The 25,758-nt window shown below is 37.5% G+C and overlaps 1 protein-coding gene across 1 annotated transcript; it reads right to left on the bottom strand.

Moving 5' to 3' along the window:
- Window positions 1–962: 962 nt before the first annotated feature.
- LOC133524404 (G-protein coupled receptor Mth2-like) lies at window positions 963–21,215 on the bottom strand. Its single transcript, XM_061860390.1, has 8 exons — window positions 20,319–21,215; window positions 10,507–10,702; window positions 8,031–8,222; window positions 7,231–7,309; window positions 6,586–6,767; window positions 5,086–5,239; window positions 4,098–4,283; window positions 963–2,900 (listed from the first exon to the last, which is right to left on the bottom strand). Exons 1-8 carry the CDS (start codon window positions 20,697–20,699, stop codon window positions 2,744–2,746), a joined length of 1,527 nt encoding a protein of 508 aa, XP_061716374.1. The 5' UTR covers window positions 20,700–21,215; the 3' UTR covers window positions 963–2,743.
- Window positions 21,216–25,758: the final 4,543 nt, after the last annotated feature.

Raw genomic sequence — 25,758 nt, 5'->3', positions numbered from 1 at the left:
GGCAAGCCGGTGGGAATCGAGTTGTATGGAGCCGCCGCCACTGTGCGGTTCACAGAATACATCTACTTACCAAGTTACAACAGTATAGTTCTTATAGTTTCGGAAAAAAGTGGCTGTGACATAAGGACGGACACACAGACAGACATGACGAATTCAAAAGGGTTCCGTGTTTTGGCATTTGGCTACGGAACCCTAAAAGGAACCAAAGCTACGCTGTTCAGCGTATTTAGCTCAAAGTGAAAGGGTACCAGTGCCAGTGGCGAGGCGTCAATAGAACTCGATTCTCGTCGGCTTGCTTAATTCTTATCAAGAAAGGAAAAAGCAAATTAACTCCGGTCACTTATCAACATTTTTGACATGTCGTCACTGGTTGCAAATAGAGACCATTCAAAGTTGTAAGACTATTAAGTATTTAGGGCATGTTCTGACAGACACACTAAAGGACGAAAGACACGTACGGGACGGGCCAAAGCAGCAATTTGGCAAGGCAGAGGCAAAGCGGGGCTAAGAGATGTATCAGTAAGAGCCACCCCACACTAGCGTCTCCCGCTACTCAACTCTATGGCTGCTGCTTGACGCAACGTTGGCGCAACTGCGCTCAAATGACGCTAGGGTGGGGCGACCCTAACTTATTGGCACGGCGGTTTGTTCACTGTTTTGACAAAGCCAAACTGTGCTCAAGGCGTTAGTCAACTGTGGTACGGGTACGACGTATTTTTTTAAAACATTCTACCAGATTAGGCCGAAATACGTGTTGTACACGCTTTCCGAAACGCACTTACGAGAACGACCCTTCGTGTATGCATTTTTCAAATTTGTCGCGTTTTCTACTGATAAAATTGTTTTTCCAGACCCTATCAGAAAGGCAAATGTCACATATCGCCAACGCCATACTTATCCATTGTACTGTTGTATCAGTAATGTTGCAGGGTAAATTTCGGGACTCAATAGAAAACTGCAAGTGCACTCTGAGACTTCTTTAATCGCACTTTAGACTTAAACTAAATACCTACAAGCAAAAATGATGGGGAAAGAATAGCTATCCTAACCTAACGAAATAACGGTATTTTTTTATGAAATTCCATTTCGGAAACCGTTTCTTCTAACGAAATCTTAACAAATCACTTTGATTTTGATGTTGATTGCTTCAGCATAATATATTCTAGGTTTATAGATTTCGCTAAAAAAAAATTGTTGTATTGCAAATTTTGAAAAAAAGGAAAACCTATAAACCTAGTTTTTCATTATGTCAATAACATACTAAAAAATCATGGAAATGGGAAATATTTAGAAGTAGAAAAATATTTTCTCTTTTTTGTATGAACGACGTGGAGGACTTCGCTCTTAAAATAATTTTAAACACTAAATAAAGCAGTATTAAGAACCTATCAAGTTATCATCAACCACTGAGGGATATGATTTCAGTATAACACAGTTTCGCGGTTCAAAAAGGCCCCCTTGTCATTCGAATATAATATTTTACATAATTCATCCATAATTAACACAGTTTTTGGTAAGTATACCAAAAATTGAAAAAGTATATGTACCTAACTACAACTATTTTGTACTTCTTTCCAATATATTAAATTCTAATTAATTTCTCATGCCCATTTTGTATGTATAGGTAAGTTCAAGTAACTGATTCCAAGTCAATGTACTTGTTACATAACTACTATAATTAGCCTCTTATAATTGAATTTAGAATTATTGTGATGGTGACTTAGTTCTGTTGCGGGCTAGGTAAAGGCCCAGAGGACCGAAGGTTTTATTACATGTATAAAATATTATTTTAATACAGTAGAAATTGCAAAAAGTGTAAACAACCTAATTAACTATAATTACTCAGTAGGTAATTAACCGCTTTATTTAAATAACGGTTATGGCCATCGCCCAATTACATTCATTTTAAGTTAAAATATCTCTACATGAAATAGTATTTAGTTGTTTTAACATAATTTGAAAATATTTCATTAAAAAAATAGTCTGGTAACTTTTCAGTTGGGAAAAAGAATGCCCAAGGACGAGAGAAGTCCTGATGTCGTCTTATTTATGCGAGTAGAGGGTTATTAGAATAAATAACATTTCGCACAAATCTGACAAATATTGTTTGTGATTTAGACTAATTCAGCACTGCTCCTGTCGGGAGGGAGGTCTACAACAATTAAGTTATACAGTCAGACTAAGCTAAATTGGCAACGATTTTGATAGCCCTGCCTGAGCAAGTGTTAAGTAAACGTCATAATTTCATAGAAATTCGACTTTTAATATAGCACGTGCACTGTCTAGGCCAACTTATCTTGGTCTGACTCTACTTAAGTTGCACAAAGTGTACCACCATGATGCGCACGGGAGTTATCGCTGAGCAAGGCTCGAAAACCGGTTAAATTTCCAAACCGTTATCATGTACTTGGCGCAAAACCTTTTTATTTCGCTTTCGCTCCAACCGTTAATTTTAAACCGGTTTTTAACAGAACCGTTCTTGTCAAATTAACCGGTTTAGAGCAATAAAACCGGTTTCTTCCTATTTCGGTGTCTATATTTACCGTGGCACACCACCAGGCCGGCCGGCTGTTTCGTCGCTCATCGAATAAACCGGTTTTTTTAGGTTACAATAAAGTTCTTAAAACGTTCGCGTTCTTATAAAAGTTCGGAAGAAAACCGAAATAAACCGGTTTTTACCGGTATTTCATTAACCGGTTCCTAGCCTTGTCGTTGAGATGTTAAAATGTGTCTGTTTCCTGCTTTATATCTGCTCTGGTTTGTATTTGATATCCTTGTAAGACGGCGTCCAGTGCTCGACGTCGCTGCTGTCAGTTTGATGGCTGGCGTGCGCGTCGGCGGCGCGCGAGTCGTGCGTGCGCGCGCGCACGTACTCTACAAACTTATTGTTGATTGAAAACCTTTATGGAAACAAAAACTGTAATGAGCCAAAAAAATTAAATGTGTTAAAAATGAGAATGAACAATTTTATTTATTTAGGTAAATATTTCGTTTTGACGATACAGTTAATGGAGTCCCCTAGTAAGTATATTATACCTGTGGCAGGAGACCCCGCTCTTCCCAGCCAACATTTTTGTATAAGCAATTAATTTAATATAATATAATATAATTTACTTTAATTTAATTTAATAATTATAAACGAATGTAAAAACTAACTTAAGCTCAAAATATATATTTAACATTATTAACATTTTTTTGTGTGTATGTGTGTTTGTGTGGTTAAAATCAGTAGGAATGAATATGTATGAATTAGTGGTGTGGGGGATATAGTCAGAGGCACTTGTAGCACTGGCAAACTTTTGTGAAAGAAAATACTCTATGCGTTAGATCGCAACCTGTATTTATATCATAAATCATCGCTTTCTAATTGGACAGTTTTTCAAAGCCTGGTGGGCGGAACATGCATCGAATTTAGTTGTTGTGCTTAAGAGGGAAGAATAGCTTTGCAATCCTAACGAAACGATACTTTTTCTATCAAAATCCATTTCGGGAGAAAACGGTTTCCACTATCTAAATCTTAACAAATCACTTTGATTTTGATGGTGATTGCTTCAGAAACCCTATACCTAGTTTTTCATTGTGTCAATAATATTATGGAGAATGGAAAATTTTTAGAAGTGGAAAAATATTTTCTCTTTTTGTATGGAACAGTACGTTGTATATTTCCCTCTTGAATATTTCAGTATTATTCATAATCATCGCTTAAGTTGATGCGAAATTCAAAATTTGCATTAAATTAATTGGAACTCAAATTTAAACACTGATTTCAAAGAATAAAGGTGCGTGTGTGGTGTAATAGTAGATTGTTAACTATAAAGAGATGAAAGGCATCCATTTCTAGCGAGGTAGTTTATCGTTATTGTATATCGTTATTTATCCCATTCCATAAATAACGATGTTAGTTACCTGAATGGAAATTGTACCTACAACAAATCCATTTAAAACCATTTTTAATGCTTATCGTTGAAATGAAAAGAAAGACAGTTACTTAAAAATAGCTGCTAGCTGCGCTCTCAGCAAAAACGTATCATTTTCTGCACACTTTTTAGAACAACCTTGAATCGCTTTCAGAGTATGAGAAATGAAAAAATGTTTACCTGTGGCATAACCGAAGGAAGATTTTCTTTTTACAGGCGAATAACAAGAAAATGAACAGTCCGATGAGGGCGTTGTAGAGGTCCGAGATGATCCAGACCGTCGACTCTGTGTGCACCAGGTTGCCGATCACTTCCAGGATCCACGACACGCCCATCAGGAGGGACAGCCTCAAATACACCCAAAACCTGAAAAAAAAGTTTTTTTTTTCAGAGCCTGCCTCATCGAAATATTTTCCAGGATAAGAAAGTGGATTAACCACTGTGGTAGTCATACGCCCACCCTGTTACCCTGTAGTTTTGTTAACTCGAGGTGTTAGTTTAGGTTATGAGCGAGTGTTTCAATAGAATCCTGACGGTAACAAAGAACTGAAGACCGCGAGACGTAAATACATATTGCTAAAATGTGTAGCAAATTTTTCCCTTTTTAGGGTTCCGTCCGTAGCCAAATGGCAAAAAACGGAACCCTTATAGATTCGTCATGTCCGTCTGTCTGTCCGATTATTTATATTATGTATAAAGTTCATGTCTTTAGTTGATATTTGGAATAGTACACTCAAGAGTAATGAAAACGGATCATTACAAACTGAAGCATTCATAGCTTGAGTGTGCTTTTAATTACAAGTAAAAATAGCTCAGTTCAGCATTATTTACTTTTTCCATTAGCTTTGCAGGTGACAACATTAATGATTTTATATCTCCACTGGAATCGCTCGTTCTTTTGATTTGCCTACGATTTGATTTACAACACTATTCAATAAAGAACACGTTTGATTTATCAAAAACCGAAACCGAAATTTACTGGGACTGAGTGTACAATTAAAAGAAACCCAATTATTATTAAAAATCTGGGACCACCGCGGAGCTCGGAGGGGAGCGGCTAAAAATCAATTGAAGGTGTTGCTTTTCCACGCGGGTTGATGTTTTTTTTTTGCAGTTTTTGAATGATGAAGCAGGTTTTCCGAGCTAATAAAGTGATTTATATAGAAACCTGTATTCGTTATTCTGGTTGTTCGCACTATCCTTGTACTTGTCGATGCCTCGTTTGATTTCCCAGATGTTGTACGCGGACATCACAAACAGGAACAGGTTGACGCAGATCAGAACGAAAATTGGTATGCTGACGTACAGCAAATGAGTATCCGCTGAAAAAAATTACATTTAGTATATACTAGTATAGTTCGCGTCGTGTCATCCAGGATGACGCGCAGATTTGTCAAATCTGACCTTTAATAACATAACAATACGAGTCAAGGCACGCGTGTTCGTGAATGACGCGATTTATAAAGAAAGGACGCTCAGCACGAAGACTTTCGTTCATTGATCCGCCTGTTCCTGTCTCTATTGCATCCTAATGCATATTGATTATATGTATTACTGTCCCAACCACAAAGCCGGCGGTAAATGACACTATGCAAGCGGGACAGCAATATAATTATATGTATTCCTGTCCCACCCATGAAGCCGGCGGTCAATGACACTATGCAAACGGGACAGCAATATAATTATATATATATTACTGTCCCACCCATGAAGCCGGCGGTCAATGACACTATGCAAGCGGGACAGCAATATAATTATATGTATTCCTGTCCCACCCATGAAGCCGACGGTCAATGACACTATGCAAGCGGGACAGCAATATAATTATATATATTACTGTCCCACCCATGAAGCCGGCGGTCAATGACACTATGCAAGCGGGACACCAATATAATTATATGTATTACTGTCCCACCCATGAAACCGGCGGTCAATGACACTATGCAAGCGGGACAGCAATATAATTATATGTATTCCTATCCCACCCATGAAGCCGGCGGTCAATGACACTATGCAAGCGGGACACCAATATAATTATATATATTACTGTCCCACCCATTAAGCTGGCGGTCAATGACACTATGCAAGCGGGACACCAATATAATTATATGTATTACTGTCCCACCCATGAAGCCGGCGGTCATTGACACTATGCAAGTGGGACACCAATATAATTATATGTATTACTGTCCCACCCATGAAGCCGGCGGTCAATGACACTATGCAAGCGGGACACCAATATAATTATATGTATTACTGTCCCACCCATGAAACCGGCGGTCAATGACACTATGCAAGCGGGACAGCAATATAATTATATATATTACTGTCCCACCCATGAAGCCGGCGGTCAATGACACTATGCAAGCGGGACACCAATATAATTATATGTATTACTGTCCCACCCATGAAGCCGGCGGTCAATGACACTATGCAAGCGGGACACCAATATAATTATATGTATTACTGTCCCACCCATGAAGCCGGCGGTCATTGACACTATGCAAGCGGGACAGCAATATCATTATGTGCGTGCGATAGAGATAGAAACAGGCGGGTGCTAAGCGACTTTTCTTTACTAGTACGGCTTATAAACTCTAAATGTTGGCCCAGTGGAACTTACATGGTACAATTATTATTAATAATAGAAGTAAAAATAATTCATTACGATCAAAGTAGCACATGCTGAACAGGTGTGGTTGCACGAAGTTAGGTACGTGGCTGAGGTCCAGTTGGTCAACAATGATGAGGAAAAGCGTGGCCAGCACTGGCAGGCCCCATGCGTACAAGCAGTACCAACGGAACTTGTATATAATGCCGCGACGATGTGTCTTTGATTTACGGACACGCCTGAAAACATGTACAATACCCAAAATGTAGCGAAGATAATTAAATATGTAATTACAGTTACGGACACGGAAAACTTGGTTAAAACTTACTGGGTTCCAATTCCAAGTCTTGTAACATTTTGAAATACTAATTAATAATAGATATGTCGGCGGCCGATCGTAATAACCGCCCGATCGTAAAGTTCCTGTGTAATGTTTTAAGGGTAGTCACATTAAACCAATAGGTTGCTTCAGATGCCCGAAGGGCGTATTGTCCAAACTCAGGGAACGAGATATTATTGATTTTCAGGCATGCCTAGGCATTTCATGATCAGGCGGATATTACGAGCGACTGCTGACAAATACACTGTATACTCGTATAGGATGAAAATAATATGATATAACTTTATAAAATAGGTAGGTATACCTTAAAATTAAACATTTTCTCATTAAATTTAAAAGATATACAAACAAATACTGCATACCTAAACGTCCACCAGATGTCAAAAGACATAACATTCATCCAACAGAAAGTCGATATTGTCATATAATGGAATATTATTGCTGAAACAAAAAAAACATTAACCTTAGTAGTTCAATCCTCTTGACACAAAATTGTTGTTCCTAACCCGCCTATAAAAGGTTAAGCACTAACTTATTCAGATGCTTAAGTATGCAAAAATGAATTATGCCACACTCAACAACATATACAAGTCAACAACCACTCGACTCAAAATTAAGTACATATTGATGTTTAAGCATTATAAACGTTGTTTTTGACGACCGGTCTGGCCTAGTGGGTAGTGACCCTGCCTATGAAGCTGATGGTCCCGGGTTCAAATCCTGGTAAGAGCATATATTTTTGTGATGAACACGGATATTTGTTTCTGAGTCATGGGTGTTTTCTATGTATTTAAGTATTTATAATTATATATTATATATTATATATATCGTTGTCTAGGTACCTACAACACAAGCCTTATTGAGCTTACTGTGGGACTTAGTCAATTTGTGTAATAATGTCCTATAATATTTATTTATTTATGTCGTATTCCCCGTAGTACAATTATCAAAATGTATGTAACTGTAGTGTATACTCGTAACGGGTGGTCTACGCGTCGTCCACTTGTCGTTCACTATTTGGAACCAAAAGTGAGTTGAGTTGGTGTTGGAATGGTGTGGAGTTGATATAGATAGAGTGCGAAGACCTTAGGTCTAGCATTTTGAATAGGCACAAGATACTATGATTAAGCTTTCCGACGGAATTCTTAGTAAAAATACATACTTAGTGCAACGCAGCCATTTGTCGACAAGACTTCACTCTCGTTCCCAAAAACGTGTATGATTCTGGTGAAGAAGAAAGCGAAGTATGTCGCCATGCACGCCATCAGTATCAAGCCCGCCAGGTTGCGCAGCTCCGGCAGCAACGCGTACACCGCCAGCACCAGCAGCAGGAACACACAGGACACCAGCAGCCCTGGGACATGACAGGGTTCATTGACATCATGACGCTTACATGACTGAATTAAGGATGATTCACGCTAGACCGGGCCCGGGCCGGGCTGGAGATTCCTGCGCTTCGTTTTCTATGGAAAGCACCACGTGATCTCCGATCAGCCAGCATAAAAAATGACGTGTCGGACGCCTCGGCCCGGGCACGGGCCGGTTTAGCGTGAGTCATACTTTACGGTGGTATTGTGCCACATAACGTTATACTTTGAAGGCTAGTCCTTACAAGTAGATACGAATCAAGTTCTAATGTTCGGTAACAATATTTAGGTATAAAACCGACTCAATAAATACGAGTAGTATAGGTACTTACGAGGGTTGATTGAAAAATTCGCGGCCTGGCCAATTAAAAAAAAAACTTTTTTCGTTTTTCTGCCGCCATTTTGAACTGTCATTATTCAACTGACTTCCCGCGAAATTTCAATTGGCGTCTATATTTAAAAGCAATTTTACGGCATATTTAAAGTTACGTGTCGGTAGATATCGTGAAAATGGTGATATCGTGATTAAATACCTGCATAAAAAAGGATTGACACCGAAGCAAATTTATGATGATATGCAAAGTACATTAGGGCAATCCTGTCCATCATATACGATGGTGAAAAAATGGGCAGCTGAATTCAAGCGTGGACGAGATAGTATCGCAGATGACCCTTCCCCCGGGAGGCCAACAACGGTGACTAACACGGACAATGTGGCAATTATATGCGAAATGATAATGAAAAACCGGCGATTAAAGGTGCGGGAAATAGCTGACATCGTATGCATCTCTTATGAAAGAACTCAAAATATTATAGTCAACGGATTAGGTTTTTCCAAGGTGTCGGCGAGATGGGTCCCGAGGCTTCTTTCAGTGGAACAAAAAATCGCTCGCCGTACTAATTCACGTGAATGTCTAGACCTGTATGAAGCCGATACTCAAGACTTTTTGGACAGATTTGTAACTATGGACGAGACGTGGGTCCACCACTATACAACAGAGACCAAACAGCAATCGAAGCAGTGGGTTCGTCCTGGATCTCCGCCTCCCAAAAAAGCCAAAGCAATTTTGTCGGCCAATAAAATCATGGCATCTGTTTTCTGGGATGCAAAAATAATGGTTGACTATCTCCAGAGAGGTAAAACTATAAATTTCGACTATTATTGCGAGTTATTACGCAGATTACGCGAGGCTCTGAAGATAAAAAGACCTGGAATGTTGACAAAGAAAGTTATCTTCCACCAGGACAATGCACGTGTTCACACGTCACTAAAATCGATGGCGGAGATTGCCAAATGTGGGTTTGAATTATTGCTCACCCACCCTATTCACCCGATTTAGCACCATCGGACTTTCATCTGTTTCCGAATTTTAAAAAAACATATGGGTGGTATGAAATTTTCAAGAAACGCCGAGGTCCAAGCTGAGGTGGATGCCTATTTTGAAGGTCTCGAGGAAAGCTTCTTCAAAAGTGGTGTATAGGCTCTGGAATCCAGATGGAACACGTGCATTCAACTCGACGGGGACTATGTAGAAAAATAAAAATAAATTAAAAAACCTCTGTTTTGTTTTTAATATTCCGGCCGCGAATTTTTCAATCCACCCTCGTAATGTGAAGAAGTTGATGACAATAAAAAATATTCGTATTTATTTATTATTTCTTGCTGTACTTTAACTTTACATGTAAGGCCGGACCCAGATGGGTGTAACGTTGTAATGTTACGTAGTGTCCATGTGTGGACGGCACTGCGAGCGCCTTTATGTTTGCTCCTAAAAACCGACAGCCGATGGATCAGGGCCCCTACCGGGTAAATCGAAGTTCGTCAATTGCGGGCATTTTTCTCTGTCACTCTAATTACGTCTTAGTAAGAGTAAAAGAGAAAGATCCCCGCAATTTGCGAATTTCGGTTTTCGCGGTAAGCCCCCGGGTACGAGTGTTACATGTAGTGCTCGTAGTGCGTCCACACGCAGAATTCCTGTTACATTCCACGATAGATTCCATTACACTTTACATCCGTCTGGACCCGTCTTAACAAACTAAGAAGTGGCAGGTTTATTTGAATGTCACGGGATATTTTCTAACAGATAACAATAGGGACAAATAAAACAAAACGCTATGCTGATCGCTATGAGTGAGGAGAAAATAAGTGCACTAAAAGTTGGTATAAAGAATGAAACTGACAAGAACGTATTTGTTAAAAGAAACTTAATTCCTATTGGTGGTACCTATAGATCTATAGGAAAAGGAATTAGTTAATATAAAATGGCATACCATAAGCACTGGTTAGCGCTCGTCGGTTCGAAGGCGGTGGTTCAGAAGGCCGTGCGAGACAGACCAACGGAGTGGGCGTGGTGGATTCGAGCTTGCCCTCGTACACGGACACCTCGTTCTCAATACAAAACTCTCCCGGCTTGAACATGGACCATTGATGCCAGTAGTTACGACGCTGCATAGCCCATTTGCCATTCTGAAAAACAACTTTTAATCAACTAGGAAAGTTAAAACATGTAATCCAAAGTGTGTAGCAGGATAGCCTAGGAAAAATTGCCCCCAGCGATTTTGGGCCGAAACTGTAATCAAACGATGCATTTTGGGTAGGTTAGTTCTGCACAAAGTTTCATCCCTCTGTTACCCCCTGGGGGTGAAAAACGCCCGATTAACCCCAAAACTGTTTTAATTAATTTTTCCTAAACTATGAAAGTGACGAATTTCAAATTTTGTACAAATATTAATAAGAATATAATATCCTGCTACACCCTTTTAGATCTCATCCAACACGATTAACTCCAAGAATTAAACAGATTTGATGAGATGACATCATAAACGTTAAAATCGAACCAATTAAAGTAAACTATTCAACAAATATGAGAAATGAAATAAGACTAACAACGCAACGCCTCTCTGCGTCAGTGTTTTAGATGATATTAAATATTAGGCATATTATAATTATTTGCGTATACATTTCTACAACCCCTCCTTACCGCTATTTATAATTTCAAAACAATTTTTTTTTTTCATTATAAATTTGAACTTGACTGACCGAAATTACAGTCATACGAGTAGATTTAAAGCAAAAAGATCGTTATGAGCGCTTGGAATAGTAATCTAGTCTATATATTATGACGGTTTATAATGAAAGACACTAATCAGGCCATATAATAAACGTATGTTTGCGCGATCAGGTCCCGTATTCGTTTTAAAACTATGAAAAACACTAAAATACAAATAAAGAGCGAAGCGACTTTCATAATAGGATCACACGAATATTCAATAGGTACCTACCTAGTTATAATCTACACACATAATTATTATAAGCTCTCTGTGATATGTTCAGGAACCAACATTGCGGCATGTTACTGTATCACGGATATCCGAAATTCCTTTATTGCTCATTTTACGCGAAAGTGATGCAATAGATTGTTTATAAACAAAAAAACAAACTAAGAGATAAATGGAACCTAAACGGTGGTAAATGAAAACTTTTTCACCCAACCGTATTATTCTAAATTCTGCGATAATACTAAATGCCACAATAGTTCAATAGGTATGCGAAAATGCGAGATTTGCAAAAATTCTTGACAATTGACACTTCATTTCGAACAAAAGGTGATCTCGACTGATATTAGAACATAACCAAATCAAACTCTTTTGTTTTTCAGGGTTGTTCGAAATTTAAACTTAATTGTAAAATCGATATTGATAGTAAAGTTATGCAATAATAACATTTTCATATATAATAAATGTGCTCTAACAATACAGTTTATCTTTATGCTGGCCATAATTTGCGATTTTGTGTGTGTAGAATACTAATAATTTGTCCACAACTGATATTCAAAACAATTGAAAATGTAATTTATTGTTACAAACTAAAAATCAATTCCAAATAATTGAATCGGGGAGGTGATTTAAAACGGTAAATGAATAGCATCTTGGAATTGTTACAAGGAAATATGTACACAAACCAAGTGTCACAAATCACGTATTAGGTATTCCCCTTTATCCTCAAAAAGCTGTACCTATCCGTCTATGGCCTAATATAAGTGTCAAGTTTTTTTATAGATACAGCTAGTTTGGCGATGTGGGGTATTTCAGTTGGGGCAGTTATTATACCTACGTCAAGTTGCATATTCAATAGTTATTTACTCTCACTCGCTACTTTCGTGGTTCAATTTTGGAATCTTTCGCTTGCTCGGGTATCAATCAATATTAGCACAAGCGGTTATACAACAACTTTGCCCCCTTGTATTACACTTTTTTTTTCACTAGCGAGGAAAATACTAACTATTGTTAGCTTTATATAATTAATAACTAATTATTTACACGTACTTGTACTTTAATACTAATAATCTGATTTATTTAGTAAAAGAAGTGAGTGTAATGATTAAACCAAGACTTGACAGTTGGCACGTCGACCAATCAGGGCGCTGCTAAAATGGTGGCGCGGCGTTCTGATTGGCCGACAGTGATGACGCTCGAAGTAGCGGGAATAGTCGCAACGGCCGTAGGGCAGTCTTGATTTAACCAGCAATAGGAAAGGAGTTCTCAAATTAAACACTAACCTGCATATTACATAATTTGTTTACAACTACACGTTTTACGTTATAAATTGCATAAGGCAAGCGTTTGTAATTGGTGAGTTAAATGTGTGTATAAAAACAGTGATAATAAATAGTAAGTACTTAAATCCATTACGATATTTCATTTATTTACTTAAATTACATACCTTTAGCAATTTAAAACTATTAAGTCAGCCTCCTGCATTTACATCTCAGCCAGTGGGATATATACCCATTAAAGTGATATTTATAATTTCATTTTTTTTCTTCTTATGTTTTATTCCGTTGTTTTCGTTAACTTTTACGTCCACTACCTACATTTTTAATATATTCTTTTCTCTTAACCGTTTGCTTACAAATTTAACAAAGGTATGTAGTTGTTGTTATGGAATTACGTTCATTTATGCAAATGAATTGCTACAAGTGTTAATTAATGAAAATATTATATTGTTTAATACTGACATTGCATCAGTATTTGCTGAGCTGAGCTTTTATTATGTAGATGTTTTATTTTGTAACAGAGTTGAGTAGTGTATTCTGTGCTAAGTTGATTTTAATAGGTGCCTGCAATACCTAACAGTGTTTCTAAAATGATAAAATATATTTTATAATCTAAAGGTTTAATCACAATCGCAGTAGTAAAACTGATATTCATTTAATCCCCTTTTCGTTTCCGGTATAATTATTGCTAAAGAGATTCACATATTAAATAATAAAAATAAATTACTTATGCGCTTGATTTTACTTAGGCTCACTTCATATCACTATATAATAGCTGTAATGTCTGTGATCTTCGCGAATAACTTAAACTTTCCAGGTTGTTATGGATACTGGAGCTCATGGACGGGTCCTGGACCTCCCAAGAGTCCTACCGGTCCTACGAGAGAGGTTACGAGGCACCAACGGTCGCGCAGCAGAGCCAGGCGCCGGACGAGCAGTCGGGCACCACAGCGGTGGCGCAGCCGCACCAGTCGGCGCGCACGCAGTCGCGCCAGTCAGCGCGCGGAGACGTATCAGCCGCTGCTCTCCGGTCGAAGACCAGCGTCGGCGGGGCGAGAGGCGCAGCCAACGCTAGAGCAGTCGACGGTCGGATGCGGAACCAACGGACGCGCAGTCGGGACTCCGGCACTCTGCGGAGCCACGTGAGCGGCAGCCTTGACGCGGCTGCTCCTGAGCCGTCGAGGCACCGCCGGCGTAGCCTGACACGTCGTTCACGGATCCAGTGCAGCCGCCGATCGCGCCGCTCAACCTCTTGACGTAGCAACGAGCGGACACAGGGTACGCAGTCGTAACGAACCAAGAACCAAGGATACTGGTGAGCGATTGAGTAATACTAATATTGGGGATCTAGTATCAGCCTTAAAGACATTTAGTAATCCTAATGTTGATACAGATAAACTTGGTTCTATGAAGAATACTGTACCTGAATTCGATCCATGTAAAAAAAGAACAGACTATGACTATTTGGCTACATAAGGTAAACGAACACGCCAGCATCTACAACTGGTCAGAAAAGCAGATTGTACACTTTTCATTGCCAAAAGTAAAAGTTATTTCACAGAGGTAGTATAAAACTCTCCCATCTGTTCTCTTTTCATGGGCCGAATGGCAGGGAAATCTTTTATCAGCTTTTCCGTCCGAAGAAAATTATGGTAGTATGCTCAGTGATATGTTAGCTAAAGGGGCCCGGTTCTCCGACTCTTTGGAAGAATATTACTATGAGAAGGTAGCGATGACAAGTACGTGTACTTAATATTTTCGGTAAGCGTGCGGTAGAATGCATTTTGCACGGCATTGATGATCGTTCCGTAAGGTTAGGTGCAGAAGCACTACAATATGCCGATCTTAATAAATTGCTTCCGTATCAGTGTACGCTACCATTAAGATAATGTGGTAGGTGTTTGAGAATAGACCACGAAACCGAACAATGTTACACAAAACTTCCCTATGAAACGGCAACATTGCGCGTTGTTGAGAATAGTGTTTAGAGTATTTCCATAGTTCCAGCTTCTGTATAGCCCCTGTCAAAAACCAAATGATAGTTATTTTAAAACCGCTTTGGTTGATGGTATAACGGTCGTTTGCTTTGATAATTTATTCCTTATTTCACTGTAGTCATGTTCATAATACAGTAAGGTGTTACAAGCATAAACGCTAGGTAGATGACACCCTGTAGGGGCACACAATATTATTTCCTTGAGGCTATAATTATATAGATTTACTTAACTTATTTTAAAGCATCTATATTAAAATTTAATATCAAAAAAATATATATGAGGGTTGTTTAAGATGTCCGTGGGTAGAGGTACATAGGATGAGTTATGATAGTGATCGGTCTTTAAAAAAAATCATCAACCAAGCAACATTTTCTTAATATCATTTTTAAATTTATTATCATCGGGTTCCTGTATAATATGATCGGGTAGCTTATTAGTTATTACGATACATTGGTAGAATGGCCCTTCTTGCACATGGCTAACTTCGTGTTTGGTATGGCTAACTTGTTTTTACATCTATTTCTACTGTTACAGACTTGACTTTAGATAGTAAACTTTCGATAATTAATCTCCCAGAGATTATAAAGTTGTAAAAAAAAAAAGATTTGAAATCAATATAACTAGTGCTAAGGACCTATACTCAACTGTACTTAACAGATTTTGAAATGGGGCAGTGCAAACGTTCAGAAGGCGCAATGTTCAAATTTCGTTGAATAGTGTTGCTGCTATGTAGATACAGTAGCTATCCTCGATAGTAGCATGTCGAGTAACTTGATAATCGGACGAACCTTCACAAAACAATCTCATATCGTCATGATTAAAACTAGTCGCAATTTAGATATAAGTAGTTTAAGTCGGTCAATTAGCTACTTATAATAAAAAAAAAAAAAAATACACATTTCTAGATCGTTCGGTGTATTTCGAGTAGTGTTACAGGGATAGGTCAAATAATGGAAAATGGCACCGTTTATAATTTTTGTTGGCTAGTTAAATATACTTTGGTTGCACGTGGGCGGATAGCTCAGGTAGAGACCAGTATACGCTACATATGTTATGAATGTTACCACTCGGAACGGAGAGACCCCGGCATACCAACTCTGATTTAAAATGTGGCGAAGACCTCAATCCACATGATAGAATCCAATTTTTAGATTTACTACTTGTATGAATGTAAAACTTGTTTGCTTTGATTTATGAAAACTGGGTATCACGGTAGTAGGTCTTATGTCTAATGTCCCTACGCCTTCAAGATGATGACTGTTTTTGTAGAGTTCTAAATTAGCTGCTTAGGGGACAATAAAAGTGTTCGTTATTATACGTCACCTTATAACAGTCTAATCAATTAGATGTGTTAGTGGGTAATAAAGTTCCTATTTATTATATGCTCTTAAGCCGGTGTGGCGTTTCCAGTGGATAGACCGTACAAGCCCCAGACGTGCGAAATTATTCGTCCTATGATCACGTAATGCTCAATGCCTCTTTTCATAAAAGTACAAATTTTTGAGTATACTTATCTTCTTATCGTTTGAGGATCGTAAGTGACTGTTACTCGATGCCTGGCGTTGTTAGGCGGTGGGAGCTAATGCAAAAGTATAATTTCAACATTATATAAGCTTGGCTAAGAAGTGTCTCAAGTTGATGCACTTAGCCGCAACCATTCTCTGATTCATTGCCGTCAGTTAGCAGATCACACAATGCTTTCAATATCATAAATTCGGATTGGTTAGTTATCATTCAGAACACAAACAGGGAGGTTCAGGGATTAATTGGCAGCCTAAATAACCAGTAACTAGTGAGATAATGTCGTTTGTATTAAGTCCATTTACAAATAAAGTATAAACAGGTTATTCCGAGTTGCTCCCGATGGCGACCGATGGGAAATCCCAAAAGATCTACACTGAAAAGTAATTCAACATAGGACACTTCAACGTGAATTAAACACAAGAAAAGATTAGAACTTCTTATTGATTTACCATGCTGCGAGGTTTTGTCAAAAAAAAATATATGACCGCAAAATACGTCTGGTCTAAATCTGGTCTTCCAGTAAGAAGATTGATACTCGCTGCATTTATTTATTTAATCTTTATTGCATAAAAGAAAACCTTATAGTACAAAAGGTGGACTTAATGCCATGAGACATTCTCTACCAGTCGACCTTCAACATGTTAATCCCGTTGAATCATTTGTTCGGAGTAACGTTTACATAGTAGATTCGAATCGTCGTAATAGATTCATTCAATCAATACATACTATTTAAAACCTGTCTGGAAAACCAAGTCTCAAACATCTATCAATACTCTCCACAAAATTCTCGCCGGATTATCACCGATCGTAGCACTTCAATCACTAGCGAATTCTTTAGGAAATTCTTATTAATTCCGTTTCCGCACCCAGAGCCAACGGCCTAGTGAGAGTCATATTCTGACATAGTTGACTGACGACAAGTTACAGGAATCTCAAAATGTGTATTATGATGCTACACATTCTAATCCTAAGAAATACGAGGTTATGAACTTGGTACGAATTGAAAAACAAGTAGTTTAAAGCTTATAGCTAAATTTCAAAGTCCATATAGAATAAATAATGTGTGTGTCCGTATAGAGTTAATGACAGATACGAAAATATGAAAATTTGAAGTGGATAAACAAACGTGGTATTGATTAGTTTGGGAATATATTGAAAATTACTTAGAGAATATACTTTGCGGGTCACATTGTGAATATATTTATCATACATTATTAATCATAAATATACTCATATGGGTTAACGGCACTGCTCACTGGACATTTAAGAGAAAATTTGGAGTATTTTGATATTTCACCGACACTTGTACAATTTATATTGCTTTTTGGCGTTAAAAGTTGAATGTCCTATTCCTATTCGTCCTTCATGTATTCCATGGATTTAATGAAATATACAGCAATTGGCCTCAATATTATTAACAAATTAAAACTATTTCTTATTTGTTTTGCCCCTGTCATATGCAGTATGGCGCCATTAGTAGCTCGATGGCTTTGATTATGGTAAAATGTTGCCAGTGTTTGGAAACAGATGATAAATACTTATTTTACAGTTTTTGTCTATACCATCCCATTACTGGTGCTAAGCCCATTTATAGGGGTGTTACTATAGCCCGATATTAATTACAATATTTTATATCAAGAATATTTCAAATGTCTTTTCTATTCTACAGTGTCTGCACAGGCCGTAAAATAATGTCTGTTTGCAGATACACATAATCGTAAGCTATGAAATAATGCTTATCCACGAATAATAATTATATTTCAGCTTGCACAGACCATGAAATAATGTCTGTTTGCAAATACATATAGGCCATGAAATAATGCCTGTTTACTAATAATATTTTCATTTCAACTTGCACAGAGCATGAAATAATGTCTGTTTGCAAATACACACAGGCCATTAAATAATGCCTGGTTACTAATAATATTTTCATTTCAGCTTGCACAGACCATGAAATAATGTCTGTTTGCAAATACACACAGGCCATGAAATAATGCCTGGTTACTAATAATATTCTCATTTCAGCTTGCACAGACCATGAAATAATGTCTGTTTGCAAATACACACAGGCCATGAAATAATGCCTGATTACTAATAATAATTTCATTTCAGCTTGCACAGACCATGAAATAATACTCCTAGGCTATGAAATAATGCCTGTTTCAATGTAAATTGCAGGCCATGACATAATGCCTGCTAGAATAAAATTGGAATACTTTTTCTTGTTTACCTACATGGGCCATGAAATAATGCCTTTTATACATATAACTTATCAATTTCTTAACTATAAAATACTTTTGATGTGCCATTGTTCATTTCATTCAATTTTTGTTGTATTATTAGTCGTTGTTAATATTCATTCGTTACAATATGATAACAATGATTTAGTTAAATATCCTATACGCAATAAAGCCTTTCACTTTTTAACTGATCTATTTTCTTAGTCAATCTATACTAAAATATTTCTTAATAACATGTATTGTGAACTTCAACATGTTTCATATATCATTAGATTTACGAGGTCGTTGCATTGATTTGGATGGCCGACTGTTAGCTTTATATAATTAATAACTAATTATTTACACGTACTTGTACTTTAATACTAATAATCTGATTTATTTAGTAAAAGAAGTGAGTGTAATGATTAAACCAAGACTTGACAGTTGGCACGTCGACCAATCAGGGCGCTGCTAAAATGGTGGCGCGGCGTTCTGATTGGCCGACAGTGATGACGCTCGAAGTAGCGGGAATAGTCGCAACGGCCGTAGGGCAGTCTTGATTTAACCAGCAATAGGAAAGGAGTTCTCAAATTAAACACTAACCTGCATATTACATAATTTGTTTACAACTACACGTTTTACGTTATAAATTGCATAAGGCAAGCGTTTGTAATTGGTGAGTTAAATGTGTGTATAAAAACAGTGATAATAAATAGTAAGTACTTAAATCCATTACGATATTTCATTTATTTACTTAAATTACATACCTTTAGCAATTTAAAACTATTAAGTCAGCCTCCTGCATTTACACTATGAAATACCAAAAAAAATAAACCAAATGAAATCCAAATGAACGTACCTACCTAATAAAAAATCATTCGAAATCACCATTTAAAAGTCAGCTTACATAAGGAAATAACGCAAAACTTGCATCTGATTACTTTGCCCCATATGTGGATAAAATGTAACTTTCTCATTAGTCTTTTAATAATCAAAAGGGCCTTTACCAGTTGGTGTGGTAAAAAAAATCATTTGGAGTTTTGGTGAATAGATACCTTTTAAAGTACGAAATATAAAAACAGAACATTTTGCTATAACTGCCGCCTTTTCTACACGTAAAGCTGGTTCGCGAGAGTATAGATACTCGTACTTCTTCAAGAGAGTATACGACTTCAGAAGGAAACACATTTCGTTAGGTATCTAAATTTTTTTTTAAGAAGGAAATACTTTTGCTTCTTTAAAAATCTAGTTGATAATATACATAAGTAGGTAGCCAAATAACACTTGACCCTACTCATAGTGTTGTGTTCCTGCCGGTGAGTAAGGTTGCCAGAGCTCAACGAGGGGGGTGGGGTTAGGGTCGGTAACGCGCATGTAACGCCTCTGGAGTTGTAGGTGTACATAGGCTACGGAGACTGCTTACCATCCGGCAGGCCATCCATTTATTTAACCTTTATTGCCCCATACGAGTACAAAAAAGTACAAATGACGGACTTAATGCCTTAAGGCATTCTCTACCAGTCAACCATTGGGCCAAACAGAAATCATATATAGTAGTTTAACTAGTATAGTTCGTGTCATCCACGATGACGCGCAGATTTGTCAAATCTCACCTTTATTAACATAAGAATACGAGTCACGCGTCGTATGAATGACACGATATATATAAGCGTGAAAAGGTACTTGAATTTATAATATAAATAAACACTCGTCATAGGCAATGTATCGAAAATATACACGAACGGTACGAACGGTGTTGATAAAAAATTATCACTTAGTTATCTTACCTCTAAAAGATAGGTATCGCTGATGCTACCAGACGAAAAACATTGATCACCATTAGTGAAATTGGCGACATATATTAGATTAAAGTCACGTACACGTTTATTAGATTGAATTACTTTACTTTCAATATTTTTAGTATAAACTATGATATCGGAGTAATCATCAGCGTTTTTAACACCATATTTAGCCAATTTATGAATATCGACACATTCACGGATTTCGTTAAGGTCTTCATCATAGGTAACGCGCATGATTTGTTTCAGAGGACAGCATTTTAATAAACAGTCACTAGATTTGCAGGTGTGACTTGAAGTCGCGATACTTTCTTGGAAACCCCAAAGGCCTAAGGCTAATAACCAGAGGAGCAAAGGTTTGCGAGCCATGGTGGATAGGCCTGGCACACGCGCGGTCAACACTCACACTTATTGTTAATGACACTCATAAATCAGTGACTAGAGCAAAGGAGGTAAATGTATTAAGGCGATTTTACTATTACAGGAAATAGTTATTTGTTTTACAAGGGGGCAAAGTTGTTGTTTAACCGCTCGTGCTAATATTGATACCCGAGCAAACGAAAGAGTCGAAAATTGAACCACGAGCGTAGCGAGTGGTTCGAGAAGTGGAATCTTGAGCATTGCGAGGGTTTCAATGCACGAGGGTTAAACAAACTTTGCCACCGAGCGAAACAAAAAATTTTTTACCACACCAACACGAGGAAACTACTAACTATAAAATAGGTCCCAAAAATTCCAACCAACACAAATCCAAATGAACGTTATAAAAAAATAATCATTCAAAATCATCACTACTGCTAGCTAACATAAGGAAACAACTCAAAATATGCTTCTGATTAGTTTGCCCCACATGTGGATAAAATGCAACTTTCTCATTGGTTTTTGAACAATCAAGAGGGCCTTTACCTATTGGTGTGGTGAAAAATATTTTTACAGTACATATGGGGCTACTTTATAGCACTAGTGCGAGAAGTAGCATATTACGTTACTGTGTCGAACATTTAAAGGGCCATATGTACTGTAAAACGTTGTACGATACATGTGCGAATAGGTAATTCGCAACTCGTGTCGATTTAAAACACTCCCTTCGGTCGTGTTTTAATTTATCGCCACTCGTTTCGAATTTCCTATTTTTCGCACTTGTATCGTAATGTACTATTTTATTTACGCGTATGGGTCCTGAGCTAGGATTTTCTGTGTTACAGAACCCAATAGAATATTATACCGAAGTGGCCTGCATTCGTACTTCGTACAGAGAAAATGCCGAATAATATAGGTATAATAACCAATAGGTATTACTAAGTAAAAGGGGGGTCCCCAATACGTAAAGTGGGGGCGTTTTTCTTTTCGCTTAAATATTGAGGGATGTCGTTGGATAGGTCTTGCAGAACGAATAGGGACCGTACGCGTTGGAGGGTTTGCCATCTTGTAGCGTGATTCGGAAACATAAGCATGTACATCAACAATACTATTCGCTTAGCACCTTTGCATACAAACTTCTATGCAGGGAGGGGGGTGGGGGGCACTTTTCTCTGTAGCTGACTGTACATTGACACTTCACCTCATCTACTGTTCTCGTACGGTTTCTTGTGCATAGTAGGTTCTGCCATCCTGTGGGCTACATTAGAAGCATAAACTTCACATTTACACCTCGCGCCAAAAATCTGATATTTCCTGTGCTGCCCCCTACAGTTTATGCACGCTCGCTATACTCGTACAGGTGTTAAAAAACCAACTGAGGAGAAATTTGCTTTTTATCCACAAGACAAGTATATTAATGTAATTGCAAAGTAAATTTTGAATTGTTTTCTTATGCTGACTGGTAAAATTTACCTTTAAAGGATAATTTTCAATAGGTAATAAATATTAAATTTAATAGCGTTCATTTGAATTATATTTTATAATATTTTCCTCACGTTGGTATGGTGAAAATTTTTGTGTTTCACGCGGTAACAAATTTTGTTTAACCCTCGTGCCTTGTAACCCTCAAGATTCAACTTTTCAAAGCACTCACAACGCTTCGTGGTTCAGTTTTGAGATCTTTCAATGGCTTGCTCAGGTACCAATCTACTAGCACGAGGGGTTAAATAATAACTTTGCCCCCTTGTAAAACGAATAACTATATTAATGAAATCTATACCTAGCTAATTTGATAGATTGAGCCGTGTTTATGTTTTGGCAAAAAATCTTCTGTTCTTAGTAAAATGACATACAAATGCTGCGAAGGGAAAAAAAGAAATAAAATAAAGAGGAAGGCAAGGGAAGGAAGGGGGCTGAACTCATTTTATGGTTCATTTACGATGTTGACCCGTATTGTGTTACCCGTTGGGTGTTAACGGTTAGTGTCGTTTTTTGAACGGGTTATATACCTAAGGGTATTTTTCCTTTCTTTCAGTGCAAGTGACATGATTTCGGTACCACACACAATCGGCTCGATTCGAACTTTAAGATACATCAAAAATTTCCTAAAAATACGATATGGATTGGATATTTCAGTGTCAAAAGTGACGTTTTTGTTTGAAGAAATATTTCTGAGACATAGTAAGGTCTAGCTAAAAAATTCAACAAATTTTATTTTTACTAGTATTTAATGAATAAAATCACGCGTTACTTTGCGGAAATCCATACTAATTAAAACAAAAAATATTACTTTGCTAATCCGCGAAAAAATAACGTGCTTGTCAATCAGTGCTAACCCGTTATAATCCCACCCTCCCACAGCAAAAATAAATATAACAACCCACCACCAAAAGTACAAAACTCAACACGTGTTTTGCCTCTCTACGAGGCATCCTCAGGAGATGCTGGTGATGTTGACTGTCTGACACCCGACAACTGAATGAGCTGTCTAGAATGATCGGCCATATTTAAAAATACGTAAAAATACGCAAGTACCTATAACTGCGGTGGCATCATGGTTCCATTTTTATCACTTGTCACTATGCCCGACACTTTCGTGCGTACATAGTTGTTTGAACGTGACAGGTATGGTGACAATGACAAATGATAAAGAGCCGACCATCTTAGGCGTACTGCTTAGCACTGATTGACTAGCACGTTCTTTATTCACGGATTAGCAAAGTAATATTTGTGTTTTAATTTACCTACTAGTATTTATTTATTTAATCGTTATTGCACAATACATGATAGTACAAATGGGGCTTAATGCCTTATATTCTCCACCAGTCAACCAATGGACCGAACCAAAAGGATTTAAGTAGTGCAGGGTCTTGTAGTCTGTCTTACCCTTAATAGGCATCGTCATTTAAGCCACGTCACAGTATGATTAATAATTATTACTGTACTATTAAATTCAAGTAAACAATGTAAAAACACTTTCCTGTGTAAAAATTACTCATCTATTAGGTTCGATCATGCTCAAATAGTTACATAACATAACATAACATAAGTGAACAAATTAATATTCAAGTAGATAAGTACCTACCTAATATAATAATCATAATCATTTATATTAATATTACATGTCGATTATTTACAAAAAGTATTAAATAAAAATTAAGGGTTAAAAATTTGAAAATGAATCAAAATTGGTGGTCGTGGTCTTGGTATATAACTCATAATTTAAGCCTTCTAAAATTCGTCAATGCTATAAAATGTGTGCTGATAAGCCAATTTTTTTATTGAGGTACTTTTAAAACAAGCTAGAGGAGCAGTGGTGATTGACACTGGCAACTAGTTTAATATTTTATTGTTATTGTGAGTTCTTTAGTGAGAGATCTTTCTGAAGTGATTTATTATTTTTGTAATTGATTTGACTAATGAAGCATGAATACCTTAGACCTGTGCATGTTTACTTAATTTTATATAAAAACAAATTCGTACGCCAAGCGGCAAAACATAGTGTTCGCAATATGCTTTACCTCTAAGACCAATACAATGTACCTATGTTATAACGAATAAATATATCAATCAATCAATCAATATATTATATCGCTGGGCTACTCGTCACCCCGTCACCCACTACAACCTGGGATCGACCTCGCAATGCATCAGTGAGGAATCTATGAGCATTGCCACGTATGCCGTAATGTAAGTACAATTGTATTCAGGTATCTCAACTAGATTGGAATCAAATTGACGTTCACATACCTTTCAAGAAATCGCATGCTATTTTCGATATTGATTGGCGACTAAGTACTTAGGTTTTTGCTTAGGTGCAACGAATACAATCGATGTAACCTATGTGGGAAAGTATTGAAATCCTCATTGGACTCATATTTTAATAGGTACATTATGTATTGACATTAAAACATTTCCATAATGAAATTCCATTATGTATTAAACAAATATGTATAAAAAAAGCTTAATTAACTTTTATCGTTATTAACTAAACAGTGGTGCACAGAGTTACTTTCCTATGTGTCTTTTCTGTTCCTGACAGCGCATTCACTGCCAGCAACCAGCAACCCGCCAGGCGGGCGCTCAGTTCGTAGTCGCTTTTCGCTACATACGGGATTTTGCATGTTATCGGCTACGCTCGTAGCGCGATACTCACTGAATGTTGTTAAGAAATCGTGTGTTGCCCTAAAATTGGGTAAACATTTTTGTTTCTTTCGGCGCGATTATTTCTGAAAATAGTCACTTTACAAAAAGTGGTTGTTAAAGAGCCCTATTCGTTTTAATCGTTTTGAAAGACCTATCTAACGACATCCCACACCATACAGTTGAAGCGAAAAAAAACAATTCATCCTAACTTCACGTGTAGGGGAGTCTAGTTCTTATTCTTAATTTACCACTTTGTCAGTATGATTGATATACAATAATATCATGCCTAATTTCAGCCTTCGAGCACTAACGATCTTGAAGTAAAGCTTCGGATGGTCGGACGGACAGGCTGAAACTATAAGGGTTCCTAGTGGACTACGGAACCCTACAAACAGTTAAAGTGCGAGTTCAACTCGCGCACCGAGGGTTCCGTACAAACTTTCAATTATTTCATGCAACTATAATAAACTGACAATTGATTGGCAAATCAGCTGACTAATTTGCACGACGTATGTAGAGTTAGACCAAGATACGTCTGCAACGATTTTAATAGTACACGCAGTGCAAGTGTTATTTATACGTCATAATTTCATGTGAATTTCATGGAATTCTGCTATCAAAATCGTTGCAGATTTATCTTATCTTATCTTATCTTCTAATTTCCGGGGGCCCTTGCGGATACACTTCGACCCATAGGGATCTTTTGTGTAGTTGCCCCCTAAGGAAAGACCCATTAGCTACTCAAGAGCCTTTTTGACCATTTCCATGTGTCGGATGATGGAGCGATAACGAAACGGCCAAGCCGTGCTGTTTGACCAAGCTGTTGGCTTTATTGAGTTAGAGCTGATAAAGTTTGGGCTTACAAAGTAAGTCTTGGTGCCTACTAGGGGATCTCATAACTTTTTAGCGTAAAAGCTCTATG

This window comes from Cydia pomonella, chromosome 13 (assembly GCF_033807575.1).
Source record: "Cydia pomonella isolate Wapato2018A chromosome 13, ilCydPomo1, whole genome shotgun sequence".
NCBI classification, from domain to species: domain Eukaryota; kingdom Metazoa; phylum Arthropoda; class Insecta; order Lepidoptera; family Tortricidae; genus Cydia; species Cydia pomonella.
This window is presented reverse-complemented; position numbering and strand designations above follow the sequence as displayed.

Excerpts from the sequence above, each read along its gene's own strand:
- LOC133524404 (XM_061860390.1), bottom strand. The coding sequence starts at position 20,699 with ATGGCTCGCAAACCTTTGCTCCTCTGGTTATTAGCCTTAGGCCTTTGG. Across the intron at positions 10,703-20,318 it reads GCGATACCTATCTTTTAGAG|AATGGCAAATGGGCTATGCA; the intron begins GTAAGATAACTA and ends GTTGTTTTTCAG. Across the intron at positions 4,284-5,085 it reads AACCAGAATAACGAATACAG|GTTTTGGGTGTATTTGAGGC; the intron begins GTTTCTATATAA and ends CTTTTTTTTCAG.